A 24712-nucleotide genomic window follows, 5' to 3' on the forward strand; every position below is an offset into this window, starting at 1 on the left:
TAGCATTACAGGAGGTGTTCAAACATTAAGCTCGTTGACCACTAGGAAGAAAATTTTAGAGGGGATTTGGCATTAGTTAAGTGGTAAGAGTAGGTTTAGCTGCTGTGTGTGAACATTTCAGTCTATTAGGCAAAGGTTCAAACTAGTGCACAAAGCCATGTTTCATGAGTTAATTCGACCAACAATTCTGTGTTGCAGGCACTGCGCTCTATGTGAATTTATTTAAATGAAAACACAGTCTCTTAATTAGGCTGCAGTAGTTGCAACAGTTATTAGCATTTCAGCTGAGGTGGTTTTGAATTCAGCCAGCTCAGTGTTCATAGTTTTATCCTCGACTGAGCTTAGGTGATACATTCAAGACTAAACTTTTATTTTGGGAGTTAGGATCATGGCCACTGATACATCGTTAGAGTGATAAATGCAGCTTCTGACTTGTTGGCTTTTTATTACCAGAAATCAAGGAATAAGGAGTAAGTAGATGAGTGAAGTGTCTTTGGCGTGCTGCTTGTCAGGCTATAACTGTTCCTTTTTGATGGTGGGTAAACTGAAATATTAATTGAAAATATTTTAACTGCCTTTTTCTTTTAATCGAAACTCGTATTGCCCATGATTTGATGAGACAATTGTATGTGTATATTGTATATTTTAAAGAAACACTTAATTTAGACTCTTGCTTCTGAGGACTGTGTTCAGATAAACCTATAGGCAGCCTCATCACTTTGTGATTCTGTATAAAAGTAATACAAGGTTGACAAATAGAAAAGCAGCATTTTTCCTTTCTCTTTATCTTAAAGCAAACCATAGATTTTATACTTTGTGTTCATTAGATGTTTTCCATTTCAAAGTAAGATAATAGGATAGTTTTTCATTTGTTTTGAAAAAATAATCAACTTTAATGGACTTCAATTTTTTTGGAAACACTAAAGGTGGTTAGTGTTGGTGGTTTTTATTTTAAAAATTTATTAACCTGATAGGATGGTTACTGTTTTAAATCTGCATGTTTTATTTTTTCAAAAATTTTAATTGTGTTGAACAATATGTAGAAGTTTTAAAAATGATAAAGGTTTTTTTCCTCCCTCCACTGCTACATTGGAAAAAGTTTTATTAACTATTTCATACATTCAGAAGATTATATGTTATATATAATATAGATTAAAGAATGAAAATTAAATATCACTGGACTTGCTCAGATTAGAACAAAACTTTTTAAAGCCCACGTATGCTTATAGCCTTTTTTATTCTGTAAATTGTTTTAACTTTTAAAAATGTAATAAAATTGCAATAAATTCCTGGTGTCGGTACCAGTCTATAAATTTTTTTTTTCCCCAACCTTGTGTAAGAAATGATCAATTTAAAAAGTCATGTAGGCTGTTTTCACTGATGGACTTGGAATGGAAATGATGCGACAATGCAAGGAGGGGACAAGTCCCCACTGTGAGTTAGCTATTAAAGGAGCTGGGAGCTAGATTTTTAAAATGTTTATTTACTGCTTCAGAACTTGGTTAAACAACCTCACTATTATTGGCTTACATTTTCTTAAAGAGAAAAGAATCGTGATTGGTATGATTCCCCCGCTTGCATGTATTTTTAAAATTAGTAGTAGTAATCCTGTGGTAAAAATGAATTTCAATTTCATAAAATTTACTGAATGTACTAGTATACTTTTTAAAAACAAAATTCAGGATGGACTTTTATGTGTTGAAGAAATATTTAAGCAAAACACATCCTGTTTTCTGGATATAGTCGATACTTGACAGTTGTCACAAATAAACATTCTAAAATCCATGTCAGAGTCAGTATGTTTTCTTTTTGTTTGTTTGTTTTAGGCTCTAAGTATGCAGTCATCTCCAAATGGCCAGTTTGTAGCCCCAAGTGATATTCAATTGAAATGCAACTATTGCAAAAATTCCTTTTGTTCAAAGCCAGAAATCTTGGAATGGGAGGCAAGTCATATTTTGTTATGTATATTGTCTAGCACTCAAATGAAAGTCTAGTAAGATAACTATGGCATTTCCATCCGAGAATCTGTTTTCTGAGTGAAGAAGGATTAGTTTTTCAGATTTTGTGATGACTGGATTATTTACTTATGTGGGAGTGGCATCAACAAAGGATCTGTTTCTTTTTAGGTAAAAAAAAATTATTGAAAGTACATTTACTATATATTATGCTCATAATAGTGTATGGAGTGTCACTTTGGTTAGCTACATACCTGAAGCATCTGTTTGTACAGCATTTTCCTCATTTCCTCCTGTCCTTATAAATATTTTCTGTGAACTCTTAGTATCTTGTATGGCCTGCTACCTGTAAAACAGAATTTGGTAGTCATTTACTGTGTTGTCATTTAATCTTTTATAATTGTGTTTTAATAAAAGAATCCTAATACAATTTTTTTCAATTACAGTGGACATTTAATATTTTTTATTATTTTCGGGTGAACAGCATAGTGGTTAGACATTTATATAATTTACGAAGTGATCCTCCAATTAGTCTATCACCCACCTGGCACTATACATAGTTATTACCATATTATTGAATATATTTCCTATGTTGTACTTAATAAACCTAATATAAATTGATTTTATTTTTCCTCATCACTTTGCCTTCACCAGTTAATTAATTTACTTTGCCATATCTTTTTCCCATTAACAAAAACTCTGATCATTAATTTTTATGTCAATAAAGGGGGAAGTAATAGGTAGATAGATGCATGCATAAGGTGGCCCTGTCTGAACATTGCTTCCTTGAGCAGTGTTCATCTTTGGCCTTTCTTCCTTCCACCTTTTTTGAGGGCCTGGAGGAGGTAAAAACGGTGTACAAGGTGTAGAACCAACAACAGATTGCTCGTGAGCCACAACTTATTAGTGACTATTGGCAGTCTTAGGCAAAAATGATCCCCGGAACCAGACTGCGTGCTACCTAAAGTGCTTTGGAAATCTGAAACTTCATTATTTTAACACTTTAGTCCCTAGAAAATTGTTTAGTTTGTTGTTTTGTTTGGTAGAGTCTCAAGAACATCTAAACCAATCATTCTTTGAGACTGATGTTGGCCCCCAGGGATGATTTTTAGTGATTAAAACCTTCCTTAAGTCATAGCAGGAATAATGTTGAAGGCCCAGTAGGAAAGAAACCCACAAACAAGTACATAGAGTGGTATCTTCTAGGAAATGAAGACCCTGCACAAACTGAATTCTGGAAATAGCAGATGAAAATGAGGTCCTTTCCACCATCTCCATGTTAGCACTGCCCTCCTTTTGCAGTCTTTTTGGTGTGTGGCTTTTATTTACATGGCGCAAAAGTGTTGGAAGGAGTTAAGAAACACCATCAAACTGAGTGAGAGCTGAACCCGTACCTCAAGTGACAGAATTCAGGGGCCCATTGCGTCTTGTATATTGTATGCTCATGGTAGGGCACCTTTCCACTGTTGATCACCTTACTGCTTGAGTTGCTTCCTGGACTCTCTTACCTTCCTCATCTTGGTCTTCAGGTATCTTTGCTACTGTTAGGTAGGTGGTTTAAGACCTAGTCTGTGTCCTCCACAATAACAGGAAATGCTGCTGCCCTGAACGTTTTAACTTGCTCTTATTTGGCTGCATATTTGAAAAGTATCTCTGACTCTTGTTTGGGGCCAGGAATAACTAAGTAATTACTAACCGTGCTCTGTTCAAGGGAACCAACTCAGTCTCGAGCTCAGCAGCGCACTGTGTGATGGCTGCAGACTGAATTCCTTCCCCACAATAGGTCTGTCACTCTTCTGTGTGACAGGAATGGGATTGAGCCTACCTGACTACACACTCAATAAAGAATACTTTTTTTTAAGTGAAAATGTTATTAATGTCATAATTCTCATATTCTGTAGTTTACCCATGTTGTAGCTTTTATTGTTTTCTTCCCATTTCACCAGTTCTGTTAGCAACACCAGACTGCCATCTTATTTTAGTGATACTTGTACTCTTTCACTGTGATTTTCAGATAGTTAATGGTACTGAATTTTGTGGAGCTATTTGAAATATAGCAGCAAATTAGTTAAACTAGGTGTCTTGTATCGGAGATGTAGCCCTAAGTATTATAACATTAAGTAGGGGAATGAGTTAACTTAGTTTCTGTAAACGTGGCTTTTTATTTCTTACACTTGTTTTCGAGGTCTTTGTCCTATACTCACCGAGGTTCCTACTGTGCATCTAGAACAAAGTGCACCAGTTCTGCAGCAGGACCTGTTCAGACGACTATAAGAAGCTGCACTGCATAGTTACGTACTGTGAGTACTGCCAAGAGGAGAAGACTCTTCATGAAACAGTGAATTTCTCTGGTGTTAAGAGACCCTTCTGTAGTGAAGGCAAGTGTATATACAATGGTGTTCATAACTTACTAATACTTAATGCTATTTTGCCAATATATTTTCCAACTATATAACTCCATGTGTCCGGAGGAGCTGTACAATGTTACTGTAGCTGAACAAGAAAATGGAGTTTGCTTTTCTACTGACTTGTTTTCTTGTATATATTTGTAGACTTCTGAGCCTCAAGGTGTTTTATCTCTAAAAGTTTGGTAACCTGTTTTTCATTACAAGGAAGTTTTGAGAATAAAATAAAAGTATTATTACACCATACCATTTCTAAACATGATTTTCCAAGTGGACTAGAATTCTTTTCCATTGGATCTACTTCGCTGCCCAGTGTACTGCCTAACCTAGAGGTTTCCAGTATACCAGAAAGAAAATTACACGTGGCATTACTATAATGGGAAAATACTTTTAGGTGTTCATTTTAGGATGCCAGAAAAACATGCCTTTTGTTGTAGTACATTCAAGAATTATCTTACCTCTCGTTTACACTTTTGCTGCTTTGGTGCCAGGCAGCAGATTATAGAAATGAACTCCAGTCCTCATTCTAATTCTCCAGAGGTAGGAACCAGGATTGTAGCTGTGGGTTTTGGGCTCTTGTTACTACTTTTCCCCAAATGTCACATTATTGCTCTAAGCTGGCTTTCACTTTCTATTCTTTCTTTGGCCCCAGGCACTAAACTCCCAGCTTTCCTGTCTGCTATCCTTATCTATTACTTTTCAGTTAGTTTTTTCCCCCCCTGTATCCACTTTTTCTATGGATTTCTACTGCTGGTTATGGGCAAGAAAAAGATTGAAAAATCCTAAATGCCAGCAGTAGGAATGATAGCAATACCAAAAGATTACCAGTCCATTCAGCTAGCGCTTTTGTTTATGCATTATACATTTTACATAAAAGTTATATATTTAAGAGGGGGCTGCTTATAAAACAGGGCATTCCAGTTTTATAGTTTAATTGGTATGTTTTACCTGGAATGAAAGGTAACCATGTTTACTCTTGTGATCACAGCTCTAATGAAAAGTGACATAGTGTTTCATTGAAAAGATTGATTCTGAGTTAATTTAACTCTTTTGACACCTGAATTTTTGTGCAGTGACATTCTTACTGATTAATAAGTCTGAATCTATTGGTTGACAGCTAACATATATATCAGTGACCTTGTTACCATTTGGATTATGTGGATTTTACTAAAATGAATAGACAAGTAGCAGCAAATAGATAACTGATGTTTAAGAGTATAGTTTCAGTCAGAGGGACTTTTAACCTTATTCATTCATTCATTCATTCACAAGACATTTATTCAGTGCCATGATCAGACTATTATATTTAGCAATCAACAGCATGGGTGCAAAAAAAAAGTCTACATTAAAACCCTTTGTTGGAATGTTTTATACTTTCTACAGAATAGAAACTAAAATAACCAGTTATATTATACAATTAGTCACAAATACAGTCCTCGAGTTTTTTGCCCATACAAATGAATATTGTCTAAAACATGTCTTCTTTGTAGCAGCTAGGCCCTGCCACCACTGTGCTTGGCCAAGTTCACAAATCTGCTGTAACCTATAGCTTCCCTGTCACTTCTCTGACTCTTCTGCTAAGCTTTGTTTCCTGGCAGTAATTAAAACCATCTGCCACTGCCATAGCTACTGCTGCTGCTGGAACCACCATAGTCACCTTGGTTTCATGAAAGAACGGACCTCTACCTCAGTAGGGGCCAGAGCTTCTGTTTCCAAAGTTTCCTCCTTTCATGAGTCCAAAATTTGAAGACTGATTGTTGTAATTGCCACAATCATTATAGCTTCCGCCACCGCCAAAATTGCTTCCACTACCACTGCCAAAGCTGCCACCGCCTCCTCTGTTGTTAACTGCTGTCATAGCTGCCACTCCTGCCATACCCACTGCCCTGGTTTCCATCACTCTGTCCACCATTTCCAGAATCTCTGCTTCCTCCAGGATACCCAGGCCACCTCCTCCATAATCACCATCATTACCAAATCCATTATAGCCATCCCCACACTCACCATATTCTCACCACCATGACTGCCACCAAAGCCACCTCGACCACTGAAGCTTCCTCCATGACCAAAGTTGTCATTTCCACCAAAACCACCTCCTCGACCACCACTGAAGTTTCCAGAACCACTCGATCCCTTTGGCTGGACGAAGCACTAGCCATCTCTTGCTTAGATAAGGCTTTCCTTACGTCACAGTTGTGGCCATTCACAGTATGGTATTTCTGAATGGCAGTCTTGTCTACAGAGTTATGGTCATCAAAGGTCACAAAAGCAAAGCCTCTTCTCGCCACTGCCTCAGTCAGTCATGATTTCAGTTACTTCAATGTCCCCATACTGTTCAAAATCATTTCTTAGGTGATGATCTTCAACGTCGTCTTCAATACCACCAACAAAAATCATTTTCACAGTGAAGTGGGCACCAAGTCTTTGAGAATCTTCTCTTGAGACAGCCCTCTTTGGTCCCACAGCTCTTCATCCACCTTGTGTGGCGTTGCCTGCATGGCTGTACCCAGCCCCCTCCACAGTGACATAGGTGACAAACCCAAAGCTTCTGGAGCGCGTGGGTTTGGGTCGCTTGTCAACACACAGTCTGGGAGGGTTCCCCATTGCTCAGAATGGCTCCTCAGACTCATCGGTTGTTTCGAAGCACAGTCCTTTGATGAAGAGTGTCCGCAGCAGTTGGGCTCTTTGGGAGACTCTGACTTAGACCTGACGACGGCAGAAGGGGAGACTGTAACGACGCTTGCTCAGCTGTGCCCACGACAGAAGGGGGGCACTGATAACTTTAGATGGGCAATCAAAGGTTCAAAAAGATGTGTCTTTTTTTTTGTTTAATAATGTATTTTGTGCTTTCTCTAACTGCACCTAGTTCTCTGCCCGTAACCTGTCAGAAATAAAACATAATACCTGGTACTACCATCAAAATCTAGTTAGAAAAATAAAACTAATCAAGGTAAAAATACTAAAAGTATTTTTAAATATGGTTCCAGGTATCAAGTCATAGATTAAATGCCAAATAAATTATATAAAAATAATTATTTGCCAGAGAAATTATATATAAAACAGTTGTAGTTCGAGTTCACACATGGGAAAGGCCATTGCAGACTAGGTTGATGAGGGCAGTCCGTGGGGGAGGTGTAACTTGAGCTCCTTGTGAAAGGGTAGGTAGGGTTTCAGTGGATAGGAGTGAGTGAAAGGATGCACGATTATTTAATCCTCATAGAGATAATTATAGGGAATAGATAAGATTGATATGTAAAAACATTTAAAATAATGCAATTACATAGTAGGTAAAAGAAATATTTTACTAAACGAATAGAGTAACAAAACATTTTCTCTGCACAAGTCAGTAGACCAGTTTTACTTCCCTGAAGGTCCATGTAGGGTGACAGAGACCAAAAGACTAGAAAATTCAGCTGAAATTCCCACTTAGCTGAATAGATCTCTATATTTACTTTGTGCCTCTCAATGGTCTACACCAAGGGTGTCCAAACTTTTTTCAACGTTTTTCACCAAGGGCCATATGAAGTAAAATACACAAACAGCCGGGCCACTCACTCGAGGTAAAGTACGTATTGCTTCACCTGGTTTATTTAAGTAAACTTAGTATATTTTTGGAATTTGCTGCGGGCCAATTAACAATGGATTGCGGACTGCAGTTGGCCCGTGGGCCACAGTTTTGACACCCCTGGTCTACACTAATCCATTTACTAAAATGCCTATTTTTTTTGTGGTGTGTTTATGATACCTAAGCAAGGTTATATTTAAATAAAGCAAATAAAATAGTTCTGAGACATTACTAGATTTGAATGTCTTAGAACATTAATTATTTGAACTGACATGATATCTAACATAATATTCTATGTCCTGTTTGAATTTTTGTAGGTTAGTGTTAATCACAGTTTTGATCAGGAGAGGAAGCGAACTTTATATGTGAATTTATAGACACTTTCTGAAGCTAATGATCTGTTTATTAGTCTTAAGTTCTCTTTCATCTCAAAAATGAGCTTTTGACATGTTTTTTTGTTTTAATATTAAAACTTTAAATTTTTCAGGCTGCAAACTATTGTACAAACAGGATTTTGCAAGACGTTTAGGCTTGCGGTGTGTTACTTGCAACTATTGCTCTCAACTATGTAAGAAGGGAGCAACTAAAGAACTGGATGGCGTTGTGAGGGACTTCTGCAGTGAAGACTGCTGTAAAAAGTTCCAGGACTGGTACTACAAGGCAAGTAACTCAGGTTTATCACAGTGACTATTTTAACCAATCTTTAAAAAGCCATTAACAAATATGGTAGCTTATTTATTTAAAAAATGTACACGCATGAGGCCTAGCCCAGATTATACAATTCATTAAAATTTTTGTCATTTCAGTTTGTTCTTTATAACTTACAGTAGCATTTTTACTTGTTTTATAGCTTAAGTATTAACCCCAAACTAGGATATACCTGTATTTTCAGCAATATAGCTTAACAGAGTGGATTATTTCTATAAAATTTGTGTGTCTTTATTTCACTAAATAGAAATATTTTTGATGATTACTTAATCAGTGTTGGACATTCACAGGTAATTGTTTTGGATACTTAGGGTGTGCTTTAAAGCCACCTTGTTCTTTTTTGCCTTTTTAATTGTGGGTCTTTGGAGAGTTTCAAATTGAAAAGACACTAGAGAACAATAGAGACCAAAAACATTTAATTTGAAACTGTGTGTGTGTGTGTGTGTGTGATTAAAATCTATATGTAAAAAAGTGAAGTCCTTTTTGTCCATTGCATTGGTTTCTTTCTAGATAAGAAAATGAGTGTAAATTTGGGCTTTGGTTAGATATTACTGAAGAAAAAGTTATTAGTTCTTTGTAACATGGAAAACCATCTCCATGCAAAAGCTTCACTATGGATGATGCAGTGCCTTTAAAGCATGAGAAGACAGACGTCATCCTAAGTTCAGAATTGTGAAATACTGCTAAAGAAACAAGCAGTAGAATGGTTGAAATACATAGATAATTATTTAGTTCACTTAATGAAAGTGACTAGTGTTAAATGGCATTACTTAGGAGACTTGCAGGAATTTTTTGTGAACTTCTTGAATATCTACAGCTCAAAATATGAACTAATATTTTTTAAATAAAAAGGAAGATACTTTCCAAGTAACTAGAGGTTGTCAGAGGTTGTCGAGGCTAAGAGTTTTGGTGCACTTTTTAAGTTACTTCATTATTTTACTGTTGCTTGTGACTAATTTGAGCCTTAGAATTAAGGTTCAAATTTCAGCAACATAGGACAAACATACTAACACCCTCTTACGTGTATTCCTTTTAGTTGTCTTGTTCTATTATAGACAGTAGCAATTTTGAGAAAACACTCAAAAAATGTTATTTTAATGGCTTTAAATGCTCAATTTTAGTTTAGCACACACAAATACACCTTTTCTCCACCGTTCAGAAGGTTTTATTTTTGAAAATTTGTTTTGGATAATCTCAAACAGTAAAGGTATTTAGTAGGTTACAATGTGGAAATACCCTTTTATTCTTACTGTTAACCTTTTCATCATTTGTGTTATTGTTTGAGACAGTTATTGCCATGTGATAATGATGATTTCTCTGTCATTATTTTAATATACAAATTTCTGCTTAATTATGTAATTCTGAATCCAAAACTTTAATTTTTTAAAATAATCTTTCTTGGAGGCTTTTGCTTTTTGTTCACAGCACACTGAATGTGTTTCTCTGTTTGGCTTCTTTGAATGAATTCTTCCTGTTTTCTTTATTACTTACAATTCACATAGAGAAATCTTTTTTTTTCCTTCTCTTTTGGGAAGAAAAGTATTCTTTGGCAAAAGACGACACTATTTGTTGGCATTTGTTCCTTTTTGCCATTTATTTTAAAGGATAATTGTATCTAATGTTTTTACTTCTTATGTAATGTTCAATGATGAAATTTCAGTGAGGCAGTGCATTTCAGAATATATGAGAATGTTACTTAAATAACCAGTTATAATTATCTGTTTGTGTTTAATGTCAGTATTCTATACATTAAAAACACTTTTATGATTATTCCTTATCTTATTATAAACCCAACACGTTTTTGTATAATATACACAATAGCATTACTGCATGCTGTACTAATCTGAGGAATAAAGGTAAGAGCATTTTAACCGATGGCAGCAATTTGTAAAGCAAGTAAAAATGATGATTTTTGTATACAATCAGTAGGATCACCATGTTGGAAATGAGGAAGTGAGTTGTCCCTCCTGTCTCCTGGTTGGCCTTTTGGGAGGCCAGTGCAGTAACCACGTGCTTCTAGAATCACACTGTTTCCTTACACCTCTCCTGAGCCCCTTCTGTTCACCGCTGCCATCCTATTATCTTGAAAATGGAACTGAGTCCCAAACAAATTGTGATTTTTTTTTTTTTTGACCTTCTTTCCCCTTCTACTTTTTAAATTTAGGAACTCAAAAATTTAGATCTTAGTCCATTAAAAACGTGACCCTTACTAGTCAGTCCAACTTTTATTAGAAAAATAATCTCCCAAAAAAGTGCCTCATTAAGGAATCTTTGAAATTAGCAGGGAACCACTCCAGGGGTGAGCTCACCTTTAGTTCTGAGCATTTGCTGCCTAAACAGAGGAACACACACATTGTATTTTCACCTCTTACCTTTGTGCTTCAGTCTGACAGACTACCTAGAGTATAGATAACTACATTTTCATTTATTTTAATTTAAATATTTAATATTATGCTTTTAAAACTTCTGCTTGTGTGTCTTTTACTAACAAGACATTTTGAATGGTCTTTGTTTTCTGGTGTTTATAATGATTTTCTTTGGGATTAAAATAGTGGTTTATTAAATACTGTCTTTTCTAAATTGGAATACAAAATCTGTTGAATCATGTAATCAAAAAATGCTGAGAATAAAATTAATGTGTCTTCTCCCAGATTACTCTTTAGAAGGAAGTAGATTTTACTTTTCCTCAAAGTAAGTGTTTCCAGGCATTATATGAAACCAGGTGGGAGGATAGTTTTTTGATCTCTTAAGTTTTGGAGAAAAAGGATTTAATATTGTAATTGAATAATAGCCAGGTGTCAGAAGGCCCACTGTTTTCCAAGAATACTACACAATACTTCTTAAGAGAGCTAATAAGCTTTTCTTAAACTTTATTACTTCAAATTACAATTTTTTAACACAGGTTTTGCTTTGTTTTACAAACTAGTCGTGAATAGTGGCAATATTAAATTCTTTAATGCAAAGGTCCTGTAATAGTCTTTAACAGTATGACTTTACGGGCTTTAATCAAGTTAATACTTAATGTTTTAGTTATCCAAGTGAATGAAAAATATTGGGCTTTTAAATTTTTTCCTTTTTTTATCTAAACTGCTAAAAATATTGATTTTTTCCCCCACAAAAATTATTCTTTGTTTTTGAAATTAATTTTAGAAAGGGAATAATCTAATATTCTTGCTTTAATGTTGTGCTTTTTGGGTAACTGAATAATTCCTGTCACTTAATGCTTTGCATAGTATCCAATCACCTATTCTTTTATCAGTACAGTTTTAAAAAGTGAATCACTCTGTTGTACTCAGAAAGATATATTGGGGAGTCATAAAGAATTCCTTTTTAAAATGACTGTAGAAGTTCCCTACTTCATTTATGTTCATAGTCTGCCCTCCCTCGCCCCTCTGCAAAATTAGGTTCAATTGGTGTAATGGGGAGCAAGTAGATGGGAAAGTTACAAGGATGTATATATATCACCCAATAGATACATTGAAGCTGTGCAATAAATGTAAGGTATTTCATCAGTATAGGCTGGGTGATGGTTCGTCAGTTATTGAAGAAGAGATTCCTGTATTTGTTCAGAGATTGGATTAAGGATTTTGAATTAAGAATTTAGTACCTGTCTGTTACTTAGATTGTTTAAATCCGTGCCTGTTTTTCCCCCCCATAATAAATAATCCTTGATTTTCCACAGTGACAGGAAAACCACTAAGTAGATGATGGTGTAGTGTTTTTAAACCAGTGACTTGAGCCACACTTCAGTTTTTGAGCTATAGCAGTGTCAGGCTTTCCTAAGAGCTCCCTTGTGGTTGGCAGGGAATGGTGGTGTCCGTGTCAGTAAGGAATGATGGCCATTAATGATGTTTGCAGATTAGCCATCCTGTCTGTAGTTTAATTCCAACCACTTCACCAGGAAGTGGTGTGAGTGGCTGTAAAACAGACAAACAAAAAGAGGTTCACAATCTTAAAATTTTTGATTATGGCATTAAACTTTGAAGTACTGAGTTCTGTTATTATTCTCATCCTGAAAAATATATACATATTTTGTTTGCATTTGCAAATTGACATTAATCTTGCTCCTTTTTCTTCAGATAGAGAGATAGCACCTAAATTTGTTTTGAACCTTCTGGAAGAAAGGAGCTTCAAGTATTGTTTCTACAAAATACAATATAATCAACAAAATAATGAAGTGATTTTATTGTTCAGATTCTTTGGGTGGCATGTACTTGGTTTTATGCCCCGGGCCTTCTAAATGGCAATATTACTGTATACTAGGTCAGCATAGTACATGGAATGATTTGAGTAAGTTTTATACCAAGTGATTTGGGTTTTGGATATTACATTGAGAACCTTCTTGGAGCATTTTAACATCTATTAGGATCTTGATTCTCTGGTTATTCATATTAACTCGTTTTGTCTTTCCCTTGTCTTTATTACTTGGTGTGCTAAATAATGCCCAGATTTTGACTTGGATTGTCTACTCTGAGTCCTGCATTTTTGATATTTGGCCTTAGGCTAGTCACTTCACCTAGCCGGACCTTAGTTTCCAGTACTATTGTAAAGATTATAGAGAGTAGCTATAACATGCTGGACTTTTACTTCTCAGGTTCTCAATGAATTGAGCTAGTTGGCTCCAACTTCACCCTTGCCACTTTCTTGCAGTGTTTAGATTCAACGAATAGAATGTTAGGCTTTCAGTTCCTTCCTTTGTCTTTTCTTTGAGTATAAAATATAAAAAGGGGTGGGGAATGAAACCTGGAACACTTTAATGGTGGTTTTAAAGAACAGTCTTTGGCTGGTGAGAATTTTACATAGGGACTTTTTTTCACTATTGAGTAAAATCTGACCTGGTCGATAAAAAGTACTGTTGATCTTGAAATTACCACATAATATTACCAGCAACATGAAATTGGAGCTGACAAATTTTTGGACAAGCAATATGATAGTCATCACTTAATAGTCATAATTTATACTACAAGTCTTCATTCATTTAACATTTATTCAGCAGGAGAAATACCAGACCTGGAGACAAAAAAGAGCCTGTGTTCTAACCTTGGGGTATGTTTGTTATATAAAACCTGTTTACCAACACAATCATTTGTTATATTCCTGACTAGGAATTTTGACATAGTATTTATTCATAGAACTCCTGTTGAGACATAAAGTGAGAAATTGAAAATGCACAGTGTAAAACTTTAGATAATTTATAGTGAGGAAAAGCTACAGCCATTATTGTAAACTATAAAATACTTAATTTTTATTGCTTATCAAACTTCTAAGTAAATTAAATCAAAGGGTAATCTAAAAAATTATAGTAATTTATTTCTACTCTAACTAGATCAGAAATTAAGTTCTTAATTATGAAAAGAGCTATTTGAAATTAATCATTTTTATCTTTTGGTCCACTCATTGATCAAGATGTTAAGAAAAAGTGAAAATGAGAACAATCTAGGGAAAATGGGATCTCTGAAAAATAAAAATCTGTCCCATACTTTATTGATTCACCATCATAAAAGTATAACTTTTTATATATGAATTTTAATTGGTTTTATTTTGCGTATAAAATTATAGACCAGTTAGGGCTGTATTCTTATTTGTAGGTCAAATTTGTTGTCTTAAAATATAATTGTTTCTAAATTAATTAAATATTGAGTGCTTTAAAACATGATGTTCTTGTTAAAATTAAATCAGTGTATTTATTAAAGCTCTTCAATTTATTATATTAGGGGGTGGCCGGTTAGCTCAGTTGGTTAGAGTGTGGTGCTGCTAACACCAAGGTTGCCAGTTCAATCCCCGCATGGGCTAGTGTGAGCTGCGCCCTCCTTAGGGGGGAAAAATTATTATATTAAACTGTTGAGAAAGAAAAATACTTCTATACTTCATGATTTTCTCATAAGAGCTTGCTTCAAAATCATTCTGGTCTGCTACAACTTCTATAAATTGATTTATTATGAGCTGTCACTTGAACCTGGGAAATCTGTTCATTAATCAGAGATTTCAATGTAATATGATTATAGGAGACTTCTACCAGTATATGATTAAAGCCCTCAAAATTATTTTAAAATACTAAAATATATTGTACCAATTTGGTTTATCAATGTTCACTCTTTTTGCTTATCATATCTTTGTAATACTGGTCTTTAACTTCTGGTAAGTATAGAAAGGGATTTTGACAATTAGGAAATGGCTACATTTTTCCCCCCACTTTTACAGTGGGTTTTACTGTGTGTTTATGATTTATATTGTAATTTTATTTTTTCTTGATCTGACATTGTTTTATCACATTTAGCAATAATCACTGACAAAATTTTAGAAATCTTTATAAATATATATCTGACTCCTTAAACCTTGTCATTTGAAATGTCTGGTACCTTCCTTTTTTTTTATTAAGGCTGCAAGGTGTGACTGTTGTAAATCTCAAGGAACTCTTAAAGAGCGTGTGCAGTGGCGCGGGGAAATGAAACATTTCTGTGACCAGCACTGCTTATTGCGCTTCTATTGCCAGCAGAATGAGCCCAACATGACGACTCAGAAAGGACCTGAAAACTTGCATTATGGTATGTCACAAAGTAGGTAGCAACTTGCAAAACCTGTGCAGCAGTCTTTAGTTTCTTAGATCACAATTCCAAGTAATGATAATGAACAGTTGATTTTGGAGATAGTTTAACAGCAACTTTCATAGTTTCTCTGGGTGGAAGTGCCCTGTATGAAGTTTCTATAAGTCTGTTGCTCTTTATTTTGTTTAAAAAAGTTAATACTAGTTGAAGAAATAGCGTCTAGTTGGGGGTGGAGAGGAGCCAAACAGAATTACAATAAAAATTCTAAAAAATTCACTTACCTATCATGTCATCGACAATTTTAAATATAATACATTTTTAGCAAATGATACGTACCTGGGATAGGTTGGGAGGAAAACAAAAACCTTTTAGAAGTTGTGACTTATTGAAGAGTAAAATCTAAGAACATAGAATTACCCCCAAAGCAATGTGTGCTTTCTGAGGGAACAAAATGGGAAGAGTTAATTCCACTTCTTTAGCTCTGTATTTCAGCTTTTAAATTTGATATCCTTGACTTAAAACAGCTTAAAATATTTTCTTTAGTAATTATTTTAAAATATCAATAAAATTTAATGAGAAATACAGATTTAGAAAATTCTGAGGAGTGTGATATTTGTCTCATATTATTTAAATTTGTTTATGTTTTTAGATCAGGGTTGTCAGACGTCCCGAACCAAAATGACAGTAAGTATTGCTTAAGTGGAGAGCTAAATACTGATTTTTATAATGTGGGGTTAAAAAAATAATCAGTCTAATTTAATTTGATCATAATGATAAAAGATTTTTTACTTTCCTCTGTTGAGACAGTTGAAGTAGTCAGCTGAATTACCTGATATAAAAGCAGGTCATTTTATGCATGCTAACTAAGGAATATAAAGGTGAATTAATTATGGCCTCTACCCACACTGGGGGAGATAGACATATAAATGGTATTTGAGTTGTAGTGATCAGTACCACTTGTAATAGATAGTTTTTAAGACAGTAGCCATAGAATGTTTCAAATGATTGACTGTATCTGTTCCTGGCAGTTGTGAAAAAGCTTCTGTACAATTGAGTAGAAGGTTGCCAGGAAGAGAGGGATGAAAAGTCGGAGGAATAATAATGTGCATAGGGCATGCATATTTGGCAAAACTATTTGAGCCAAGCTTAAAGGGCACCTGTGGTGGGATCATGGGAAATGAGGGTGAACGAGTGGTCTGGGCCAGACTGTTGAAGACTTTGTGCATTTATTTCTGAAATAGGGGTCTGAGGATCAGGGTTGGGGCTCGGACCTGTGAATTTTTAAATTTGAGAAATACTTCCATAATGTGTCCCTTGGGGTTTCTTTTCTTCTGCTTCTTTTTTTTTCTCCTTCAGTCTTTTGGTGTAAATCAATTCTGCTTTTTGTGTTCTAAAATTCTAAGACTTTTGTAGGTTGACAGTGGCTATTTATGTGTAATGAGTGAAGGGAAGAAGCAGTGCTTTGCCACACTGAAGAGCAGCGGGTCTGCCCTCTGTGTGCTGAGTCAAACAGCGGTCACCAGTGCTGAAATAAGGGTATTTCTGGCATCCTTTTCAAGGGCAGCTCTGCAGGAGTCATATTTGGTATCGTGATAAGTAGCTGGGCTAGTTGTTGTCCTGGTAAGAAAGACTAAATCACTGGCTAGAAAACCTTCCAATGCCTGCACTCCAACTCAGAGATTCTGTGTTTTTGAAAACATTTTCAGGTGATTTTAATATGTAACCACAGTTCAGGATTATTGGTACTGATCACTGATACTAATATAAAAACATTGTTTTTATATTATTCCATTCAATTTTTGTTTTTTATTTTCATAGTTTACAGAATTCTAGCAAAGTAAGAGTGCCTTTTCCTTTGCTTTTCTCCCTGTGGAAATACACTTTTAAGCCAGACAATTCAGAAGTACATAAAAGTGTTCAGCTGAATCATCTGATTTTAATACCGGGCACTTTGACTTACGCCAAGGAACGTAAAGATGATCACTCCCTGTTTTGTTCTTTGTGCGGCCAGCAGGCCTCTCCCCAACCTATTTCAGTATATAAGCTTTTGACCAAGGCTTTAGGAACCCCTCCTACTAGCATAGTATTACATGCTTTTCTTTCCCAGCACTTGAGCTCCAGTATGTGACAGACGAGGAGCATTACTAGCGGGGGGGGGGAGGGGGGGAGGGTCAAGTCAGTGGGCCACTTTTTGTCTTGTAAAGTCCTCTCCCATCTTTGCCTTGTAAGCTTTTGGAATATTTTAATTTCCCACCCATAAACTTCAAAGTATGAAAGCTTAGTTGTGTGGTTTTGGGCAGATCACTTCACTGTTCTTTGTGTAAATTTCCTTATTTATAAAACGGGCATGAAGAGAGTACCAGCCTCGGGGTTATCACATAGTAAGCACCAAGCGCATGCTGGCTGTAATCGCTCCAGATGTTGCAGAGGCAGCCTGTCCAGTATAGTTAAGAACATGGGCTTTGGCCTCAGATGAATCTACTTGAATCCTGACTTCAGAACTTTTAGCTCTGTCACCTTACCAGGATGTGTAACTTTGGAGCCCCAGTTTTCTCATCTGTAAGATGGGAGTGCTAAAAAAAGAGACCAAGCTCTTGAGGTGTTTGGAGGATTACGCATTTTAGGAATTATGTAACTTTGGTGATTTACATGGTGTTTTGTCCATTTGAGCTTCTGTAACAGAATGCCATAGACAAGGTCGCTCACAAACAGCAGACATTAATTCTCACAGTTCTGGAGGCTGGGAAGTCTGAAATCCAGGCGCCATCTGGAGAGGGCCTGCTTCCTGGTTCATGGATGGCCATCTTTCCGCTTTCCCCTCACAGTGGGAGGGGTGAGGGATTTCTTTGGGGTCTTTTTCATAAGGGCATTAATCCCATTCATGAGGGTTCTGCTCTCATGACCTAATCACCACCTAAAGGCCACACTTTCAAATACTATCATATTAAGGATTAGCTTTTAACATGAATTTTAGGGGATACAAACATTGTCTAGAGCACATAGTCCCTGGCATATAGCAAATATTCAACAGATGGTGGCTTTTGTTATTATAATTTTCATTATTGGTCCTTCTTCAGTATTCATTATAAATAGGTACAGATCTGCCTGTTGACTATCAGCAGAGTAAGAAGCATTAAGTGTAGGCTTTCACCAGGTGGCATAGTTTACTTGAAATGATGTAATATTTGTAGAATGACAGGAAGCAAAACATTGATTAATCTAGGACATCTATGATTTTAGACCCCTTGTTCTTAAGTGGGGATTCTAGACCCAACTTACCCAGTGCTTGGTATGTAGTAGTCAATAACTGATTGCTAGATTATTATTCCCATTTTATAGTTGAGGAAGTTGAGGCACAAAAGATTGAGTGACATGGCTTCGTTATACAGCAGTAGTGTTAGATCATGTTCCCTAGGCCCTTGTTCACTACTCTGTCTCATAGCTGATTAAGTGGTTTGATATCCTGATGAATCTAGAATGAGGCATACGTATTATTTGTAACTTGTGAGATAGCCTTTTTTTAATTTATACCTTTCCAGACCTTTACATATGGACAAAAAAAGTATTAAACAGTAAGCGCTTTATTTAAGTACAGTTGATCCTCATTATTCAGTCTGCGAATTTGACTGCTGTCTAAAGTGTATTTGTAAACCCAACACCATGCCCATGGCACTTTCAAGGTCACTTGTAGACCTCTGCAGACTGGTGAACCTGGGAGTCGCCGGAGGCACACCTGCCTGTGGCGTGGCTTTACCTCTTGTCACACTCATGCTACTGTAAGCCAGTGTCCCTTTTCACAGTCTAATTAGTGTCATGTTTTTCATGGTTTTGCACATATATTTTGTGATTTTGCTGTTTACAATGACCCCCAAGTGTAGCACTTAAGTGCTGTCTATTTGTCCTAAGCACAAGAAGGCTGTGATGTGCCTTATGGAGGAAATGCCTGTTAGTGAGCACCATTCATTTGGCTATGAGTTCAGTGTTCAAGAATCAACAACATGGCACAAAAGGAATAAGAAATTCACCGATCTATAAAAAAGGAAACACTTCCAAGTGTTAAAGTCAAATCTATAGTGTGTGGTGAAGCTCTGGAAGAGATGGAACAGTGACTGAGTTTGTGGGTTCATGAGCTTATGCCTGATTTAAAAAGCATAGTGAATAGCATCGCTGTGAGACTTTAGCTCAGAACGTATTACCCTAGGGCAGGAAGATGTTACATCTGGACTGCTCGGTGCTGTCTGGCTCACACATTCTAGGGCTCTGTGGTGTGGAAATGTTAAACTTATGGGCAAGGTGGATTCTATGGGACAATACCTACTCTGTGTTATGGAGGAAAAGCGGTGTTAATATGGACAAGCAGGTTTTCTACGCTGATGAGACTGGCTTGTTCTTACAAGGTCATTGACAAATGAACCTATATAATTCAAGTGGTCTACAAACCTCTGACTTGAAACCGTTCAGAGACCGTGCAGCCATGCTATTGTGTGCCAGTGCCAAGGGTAATTTTAAGTCCAAACCCCTCAGAGTGTACAGAGTCCGCAGTTCATGAGCATTTAAAGGGAGAAAACTGAACCATATGCCATTTATTGAAGGTTGGACCAAAAAAGCATGAATGGTGTTTGAAATATTGTCTGGGTGTCTGGGATTGGTTCCACAACTGCTTTATCCTAGAAGTTGAACACCATCTCCAGAATGAAAACCTGAATATCTATTGCTGTGAAGAACTCAAATGTGCCCATCTGAATGTAGTTCTTTTTATGCCCCCAAACACTGTCTCTCATCCAACCATTTGATCAGGGCAAAATGAAAGCTTTCAAGGCTCACTTCATGAGAGCTTGCGAGACTCTCCACATGAAGGAAACACCATGATGGATTCCTGGAAGTCAGTCAGTATACGTGACACAATTGTTTATGTTGGCGCAGTCCAGGGCAGCATCCAGCAGGCTCCTGTGAAAAACTGTTGGGAAATGTTTGACCAGACTGCATGAAAAATTTCAAAGTCTATGACGGTGTTACAGAAAAAAAAAGAATGGTGATAAAAACATAACACCTACCATACACAAATAAGTGGAGAAGGCTCTGGGGACGTGAAGGAAGATGTGGAGGAAGCTGTGGCAGAGAAGGCAGTCGAGACCCCTGATGGAGACCTGGACAGATGACCAAACAAGGCATCAGATTCAGTGATGAAAGTCAGCTGAAGACTCCCAAGTGCTGTCCCTCTAACAGCAGCCCAAATAACGCGATGGAATTCTGCCTTAGGAAGAGTTGTCAGTGACGTGGAAGAATGTGGCCCTGAGTCTGAGCAGAGCCTCACACTGAAGCACCGCTGTGTTTGCACCTTACATCAAGATTTGATGTGAAAAAGATTTGAGGTGAAAAGCCAAGCAGACAAGGCTGATTAATTTTTGAAGCCAGTTTGGGAGGGAAAATTGCTGACAGTGTCAGCAAGTTGCAAGAGCCAAACTCCTGAGGTAGAACTGCCAGATGTCACCATGCCACCCTCATCGATGTCTTCCTCTTCTGCAGAATAAGCTCCATCAGCCTCTCCCTTGGTTTTCGTGGGGCGTGCCAAGGTTGAGAGGTGTAACCACACGTGCACTGCCCCGTCGTACATCCTGCAGCTCCACCAACAGTAAGACGTTAGTGTTCTTATAAAACTTTAACTGCTTGATCTGTGTGTTTTCAGGACTTGATTTGCATTACTATGCAGTATGCAGTATGTGTTCCCAGTACCAAGTATGTGTGTGCGTGTGTGTACACGTTTGAGTGGAAGAGTGCGTAACACATAAATGCTGTGATCGTACTGTTGTATTAAAAGGAAATACTGCGTATAATTATTTGTAGGAAATACACGTATTAAATAAAGTGTGTTTCAACAGCAACAAGGTTATGTATTGATCTGTTGATGAAAATGTGAGCAGAGGCTGACAGGAACCTATCCCTGTATTTCCTTCTAGAGCAATGGTTCCGTGTTCATGGCGTCTGTCTAGAACTTAACTACCCAACTAATAAGAATCGAGTGTGTTAGTATTCTGTACCTTTTGCCCGTATCAGTAGGTGGTGTGGAGAGCACCTTGTCTCTAGTCCTTTAGGGACAGATCTTCAGCCGTGTGTGTGTGCGCGCGTATGTGTGTATGTGTGTATGTGTGTGTTTCCAATCGCAAATAATGCTACAGTGAACATGGTGAAAACATCTAAGAGACTGTATCTCTAAGATAAGTTTCTAAAATTTCAATTGCTGGGGCACAGGAAATACCCAACTTAAAGTTTGGTAATATTGTTGGTAATTTTTTTCATCATTTGTCTTTTCAAATTTAGTAACATATATAAGCTGTTTATCCAATAGAGGGAGCTAGAGTATTGGATAGCCATAATAACTGCAAGAACTTTTTTCTTTCTCAAATAAATTTAAAAGAACCTAATTATTTTAAAAATTCAGGTTTACAACCTTGCTTTTGTACTTAACAGTGAGAATTGACATATATATTTTAAAAGATAAGCTGATGGTGTCCTTTGAAGGTAACAGAGATCTGTAGAATGACCGATTACTATTGCTTTGCCAATAGGATAGATTCGTTCTATCCTGATTCTGATCCTTCCAGATTAAGACTATGGTAAACATAATAACAGCATAGTTTGGTTATACTCTTACTTTTGTGTGTTCCCTCCACAGGCCCTAGAAACCAGATATTCATTACCACCAAGAAATAATAAAAATTAGAGGTAAAAATAAAATATTTCTCTTTGCCTCTCTATAGGGTTCAGCGCCACCCCCTTCTCCAACACCTAACAAAGAGATGAAGAACAAAGCAGTTCTTTGCAAACCTTTAACAATGACAAAAGCTACTTACTGTAAACCTCACATGCAGACCAAATCTTGTCAGACAGGTAACTTTGGGGAATTTGACTTGTATATTTCTCTATTCTTATACTTCACTTAATGAAATGTCATGTTCTTTCAATTATTAGGCTACAGGTCACTTTATCATTTTTTGTTGACTTTGCTTGTCTAATTTTAGACATTACCTTGAGAATACAGCATTTAAAATCACTAAAGAAAATCAATCTCTGACGAAGACCTAGAATACAAATTGATGCCCCAAATGAAATAACGCTGTAGCAGTTTCTTGGGGTTAAGACCCCCTGAAGTTCCAGTGTTCCCTCTGGCAAATCACCCGTAACTGTGCTCTGTAATATTAGCAATTCTGTTTCCTTGTCAGAATGAGATGACATAATTCAAATATGTATTTTCATCAAATTTCAATTTTAGCTGTATTCTAATTATTTGATAAACCTTTTTGTGGGGGGTGTGAAGGGAATCTGGTAGGATGTCAGGAGCTATATAACATTGTTAAAGGATGTTTTCTTTCTATTATAAAAAGGCCTAAATTCTACGTGTGCTCTGTAAGTTGGAACAGCTCCTTCACTGAGTTTTGTTGTTCTGAAGTTACCTAATTTGTGAAAACCGGAAATTTATAAATGGGTACCAAGGCACTAAACTTTTTCTTTGTTAACACATGATTTCAACACTGAGCGCTTGTTGTACATGAGTGCTAGTTGCCGAGCTCCTTACCCACGTTCTGTCTGCAGATGACAGTTGGAAGACAGAGTATGTCCCAGTGCCTATCCCTGTGCCTGTGTACGTGCCGGTGCCTATGCACATGTACAGCCAGAATGTTCCTGTCCCTGCCACAGTTCCTGTTCCTGTGAGTCAGACTCCATGTTGTCCTCCATTGTGAGGTTTGCCGGGCGTGGGTGGGACAGCCCCGGGGAGCCAGAGAGCCGGGTTGTGTGCCTTTCCTCAGCTGTCAGCTTAGGCTTGGTGGCCTCTGTCAGTGATGGCTTTGTGTTTAATCAGGGATGTGTTCATCCTTGACACTGAAGTTCAGCAGATATCTGTGTCTGCTTGACACACATTGTCTTATATTTGAATTCATTTTGGAAAGAAAGATTTGTAAAGCTGTAAGGTTTAGAACTGAAACATGGAATAAAGTTTTGTACAAAATTTTATTTATAGTACTTTGGACTCTGTCAGGGTTTGTCTATTGTTGTCCCAGAAATACCTCCAGTTATTTTTGTTTTATTTCAAAAGTAGCTGCTTCTATCCTGGACTTTTCTTTGTCACAGTTGACATCTTAGTTTTTATGTGTGTTCTTTCCAAAGTTTTTATCCAATATGAAATTATAAAGGAGTTTATGTATCAGAGTAATTATTACTTTGGAAACATAACCTTTTAACGTTGAAGAAACCTAACAGTAAATGCTTTGGTTAATTAGGTACCAGTCCCTGTTTTTCTGCCGGCCCCATTGGACAGCAGCGAGAAGAGCCCAGCAGCTGAGGAGCTAAAAAGCAAAGTTGCTTCAGACCCTCTTGATACCGAGTTGCTTACAATGACAGACATGATGACTGAGGATGAGGGCAAAGCAGAAGCTGCCAACATCAACAGTAAGCTGCAATGCAGTGCACTTTGTGAATAAGTGTGTCGTCATAGCATGTTCCAGAGCATGTCATTGTGTTTGAGCTTGATATAGCAGTGGAGGAAGCATTGAATCAAAAAAACAAGTTATTTCACATTAAGTGGCCCGCGCCGTTATCTAGCCAGGTGCTCCCTTATACCACAGGAATTTGTACAGTCGCTGTTTTCATTGTAATAGGATTTGACTTGTGAAATCAACTCAAAATTGTTCTTGTTTTAATGGACTAGCTCAGATACAAAACAAACTTGTAGTAGGCTTGAATAATAATCCAATCTCTTATTTTGTAATGGTTCTCCCCAATTTTGTTTTATTAATTATACTAATAATTCATTTGGATGATCTAAACCAAGGTTTATCCTAACTTCTGTCAGGGCAGTGTTTGCCAAATGTTGTAACATTTTGAGTGTGGTGTGGATGATTCTGTCTCAGGATGTTTATTCCAACCCTTAGTCCTCTGGTGACACTCAGAGTTCTGTTTCAACCATGAGCTCCCTAATTCTGTTTACCCTGTAGTACAATAGAAACACAACAAATTCTCTGTATTTCATAATGTGATAGTGTTGCTGAAGCCTTTGTTGGGGAGTTGTAGGATTAATTCAGTGGGTTGAAACTGGTGTTTTTGTTTTTTTTAAATGAAGTGGAACAGGAAAAAAAAATGTCACCATGCATCCCTTATAGAAAGAGTACTGTTTTGTGAAACCTTTGTTCCCTCTGTGTGTGTGTGTGTGTGTGTGTGTGTGTGTGTGTTGTACATAAGCTCGCATCTATGCTTGTGTGTCTCCCACCACCCTGAACTGGAGAAAATGCATTTCTTAGCAATAGCTGTGCTTTGAAAGCAGCTGATCAAAACATTAGAAGGCAGTTGTAAATAAGCATTTATTGAATAATGTGGAAAACTGGGATCACAAGTCAAAAAGAATGTTGAAAATTGCGGTTATCCCCCCGTATCACTTTATTTTTGACAAGACATGGCTTTTAGAAATACTCTAATATCAGAATCATTTTTTTTTAATCAAAGCACAGCTATCAACTTTTGAAGAGAGGCGGTCAAAAACTT

At 36.8% G+C, this 24712-nt stretch overlaps 1 protein-coding gene and 1 non-coding gene across 6 annotated transcripts in view; both read left to right on the forward strand.

The window, feature by feature from the left end:
• Positions 1-24712, forward strand: part of ZMYM2 (zinc finger MYM-type containing 2) — a 94450-nt gene that overhangs the window by 53537 nt on the left and 16201 nt on the right. For 4 of the 5 annotated variants that reach the window (XM_033104765.1, XM_033104766.1, XM_033104767.1 and 1 more), the window contains 8 exons: positions 1827-1943; positions 4183-4333; positions 8413-8585; positions 15013-15178; positions 15828-15862; positions 21937-22066; positions 22769-22884; positions 23455-23623. In XM_033104765.1, coding sequence (XP_032960656.1) covers positions 1827-1943; positions 4183-4333; positions 8413-8585; positions 15013-15178; positions 15828-15862; positions 21937-22066; positions 22769-22884; positions 23455-23623 — 1057 coding nt within the window. Of the gene's footprint in view, positions 1-1826; positions 1944-4182; positions 4334-8412; positions 8586-15012; positions 15179-15827; positions 15863-20704; positions 20818-21936; positions 22067-22768; positions 22885-23454; positions 23624-24712 lie in introns of those variants that run through there. The other variant, XR_004422878.1, reaches the window with a different exon arrangement.
• Positions 14353-14426, forward strand: TRNAS-GCU (transfer RNA serine (anticodon GCU)). Its single transcript has one exon. It is a non-coding gene; the product is annotated as a tRNA-Ser (tRNA).

The sequence above is a fragment of the Rhinolophus ferrumequinum genome, chromosome 4, assembly GCF_004115265.2.
Source record: "Rhinolophus ferrumequinum isolate MPI-CBG mRhiFer1 chromosome 4, mRhiFer1_v1.p, whole genome shotgun sequence".
In the NCBI taxonomy this organism is placed as follows: Eukaryota; Metazoa; Chordata; class Mammalia; order Chiroptera; family Rhinolophidae; genus Rhinolophus; species Rhinolophus ferrumequinum.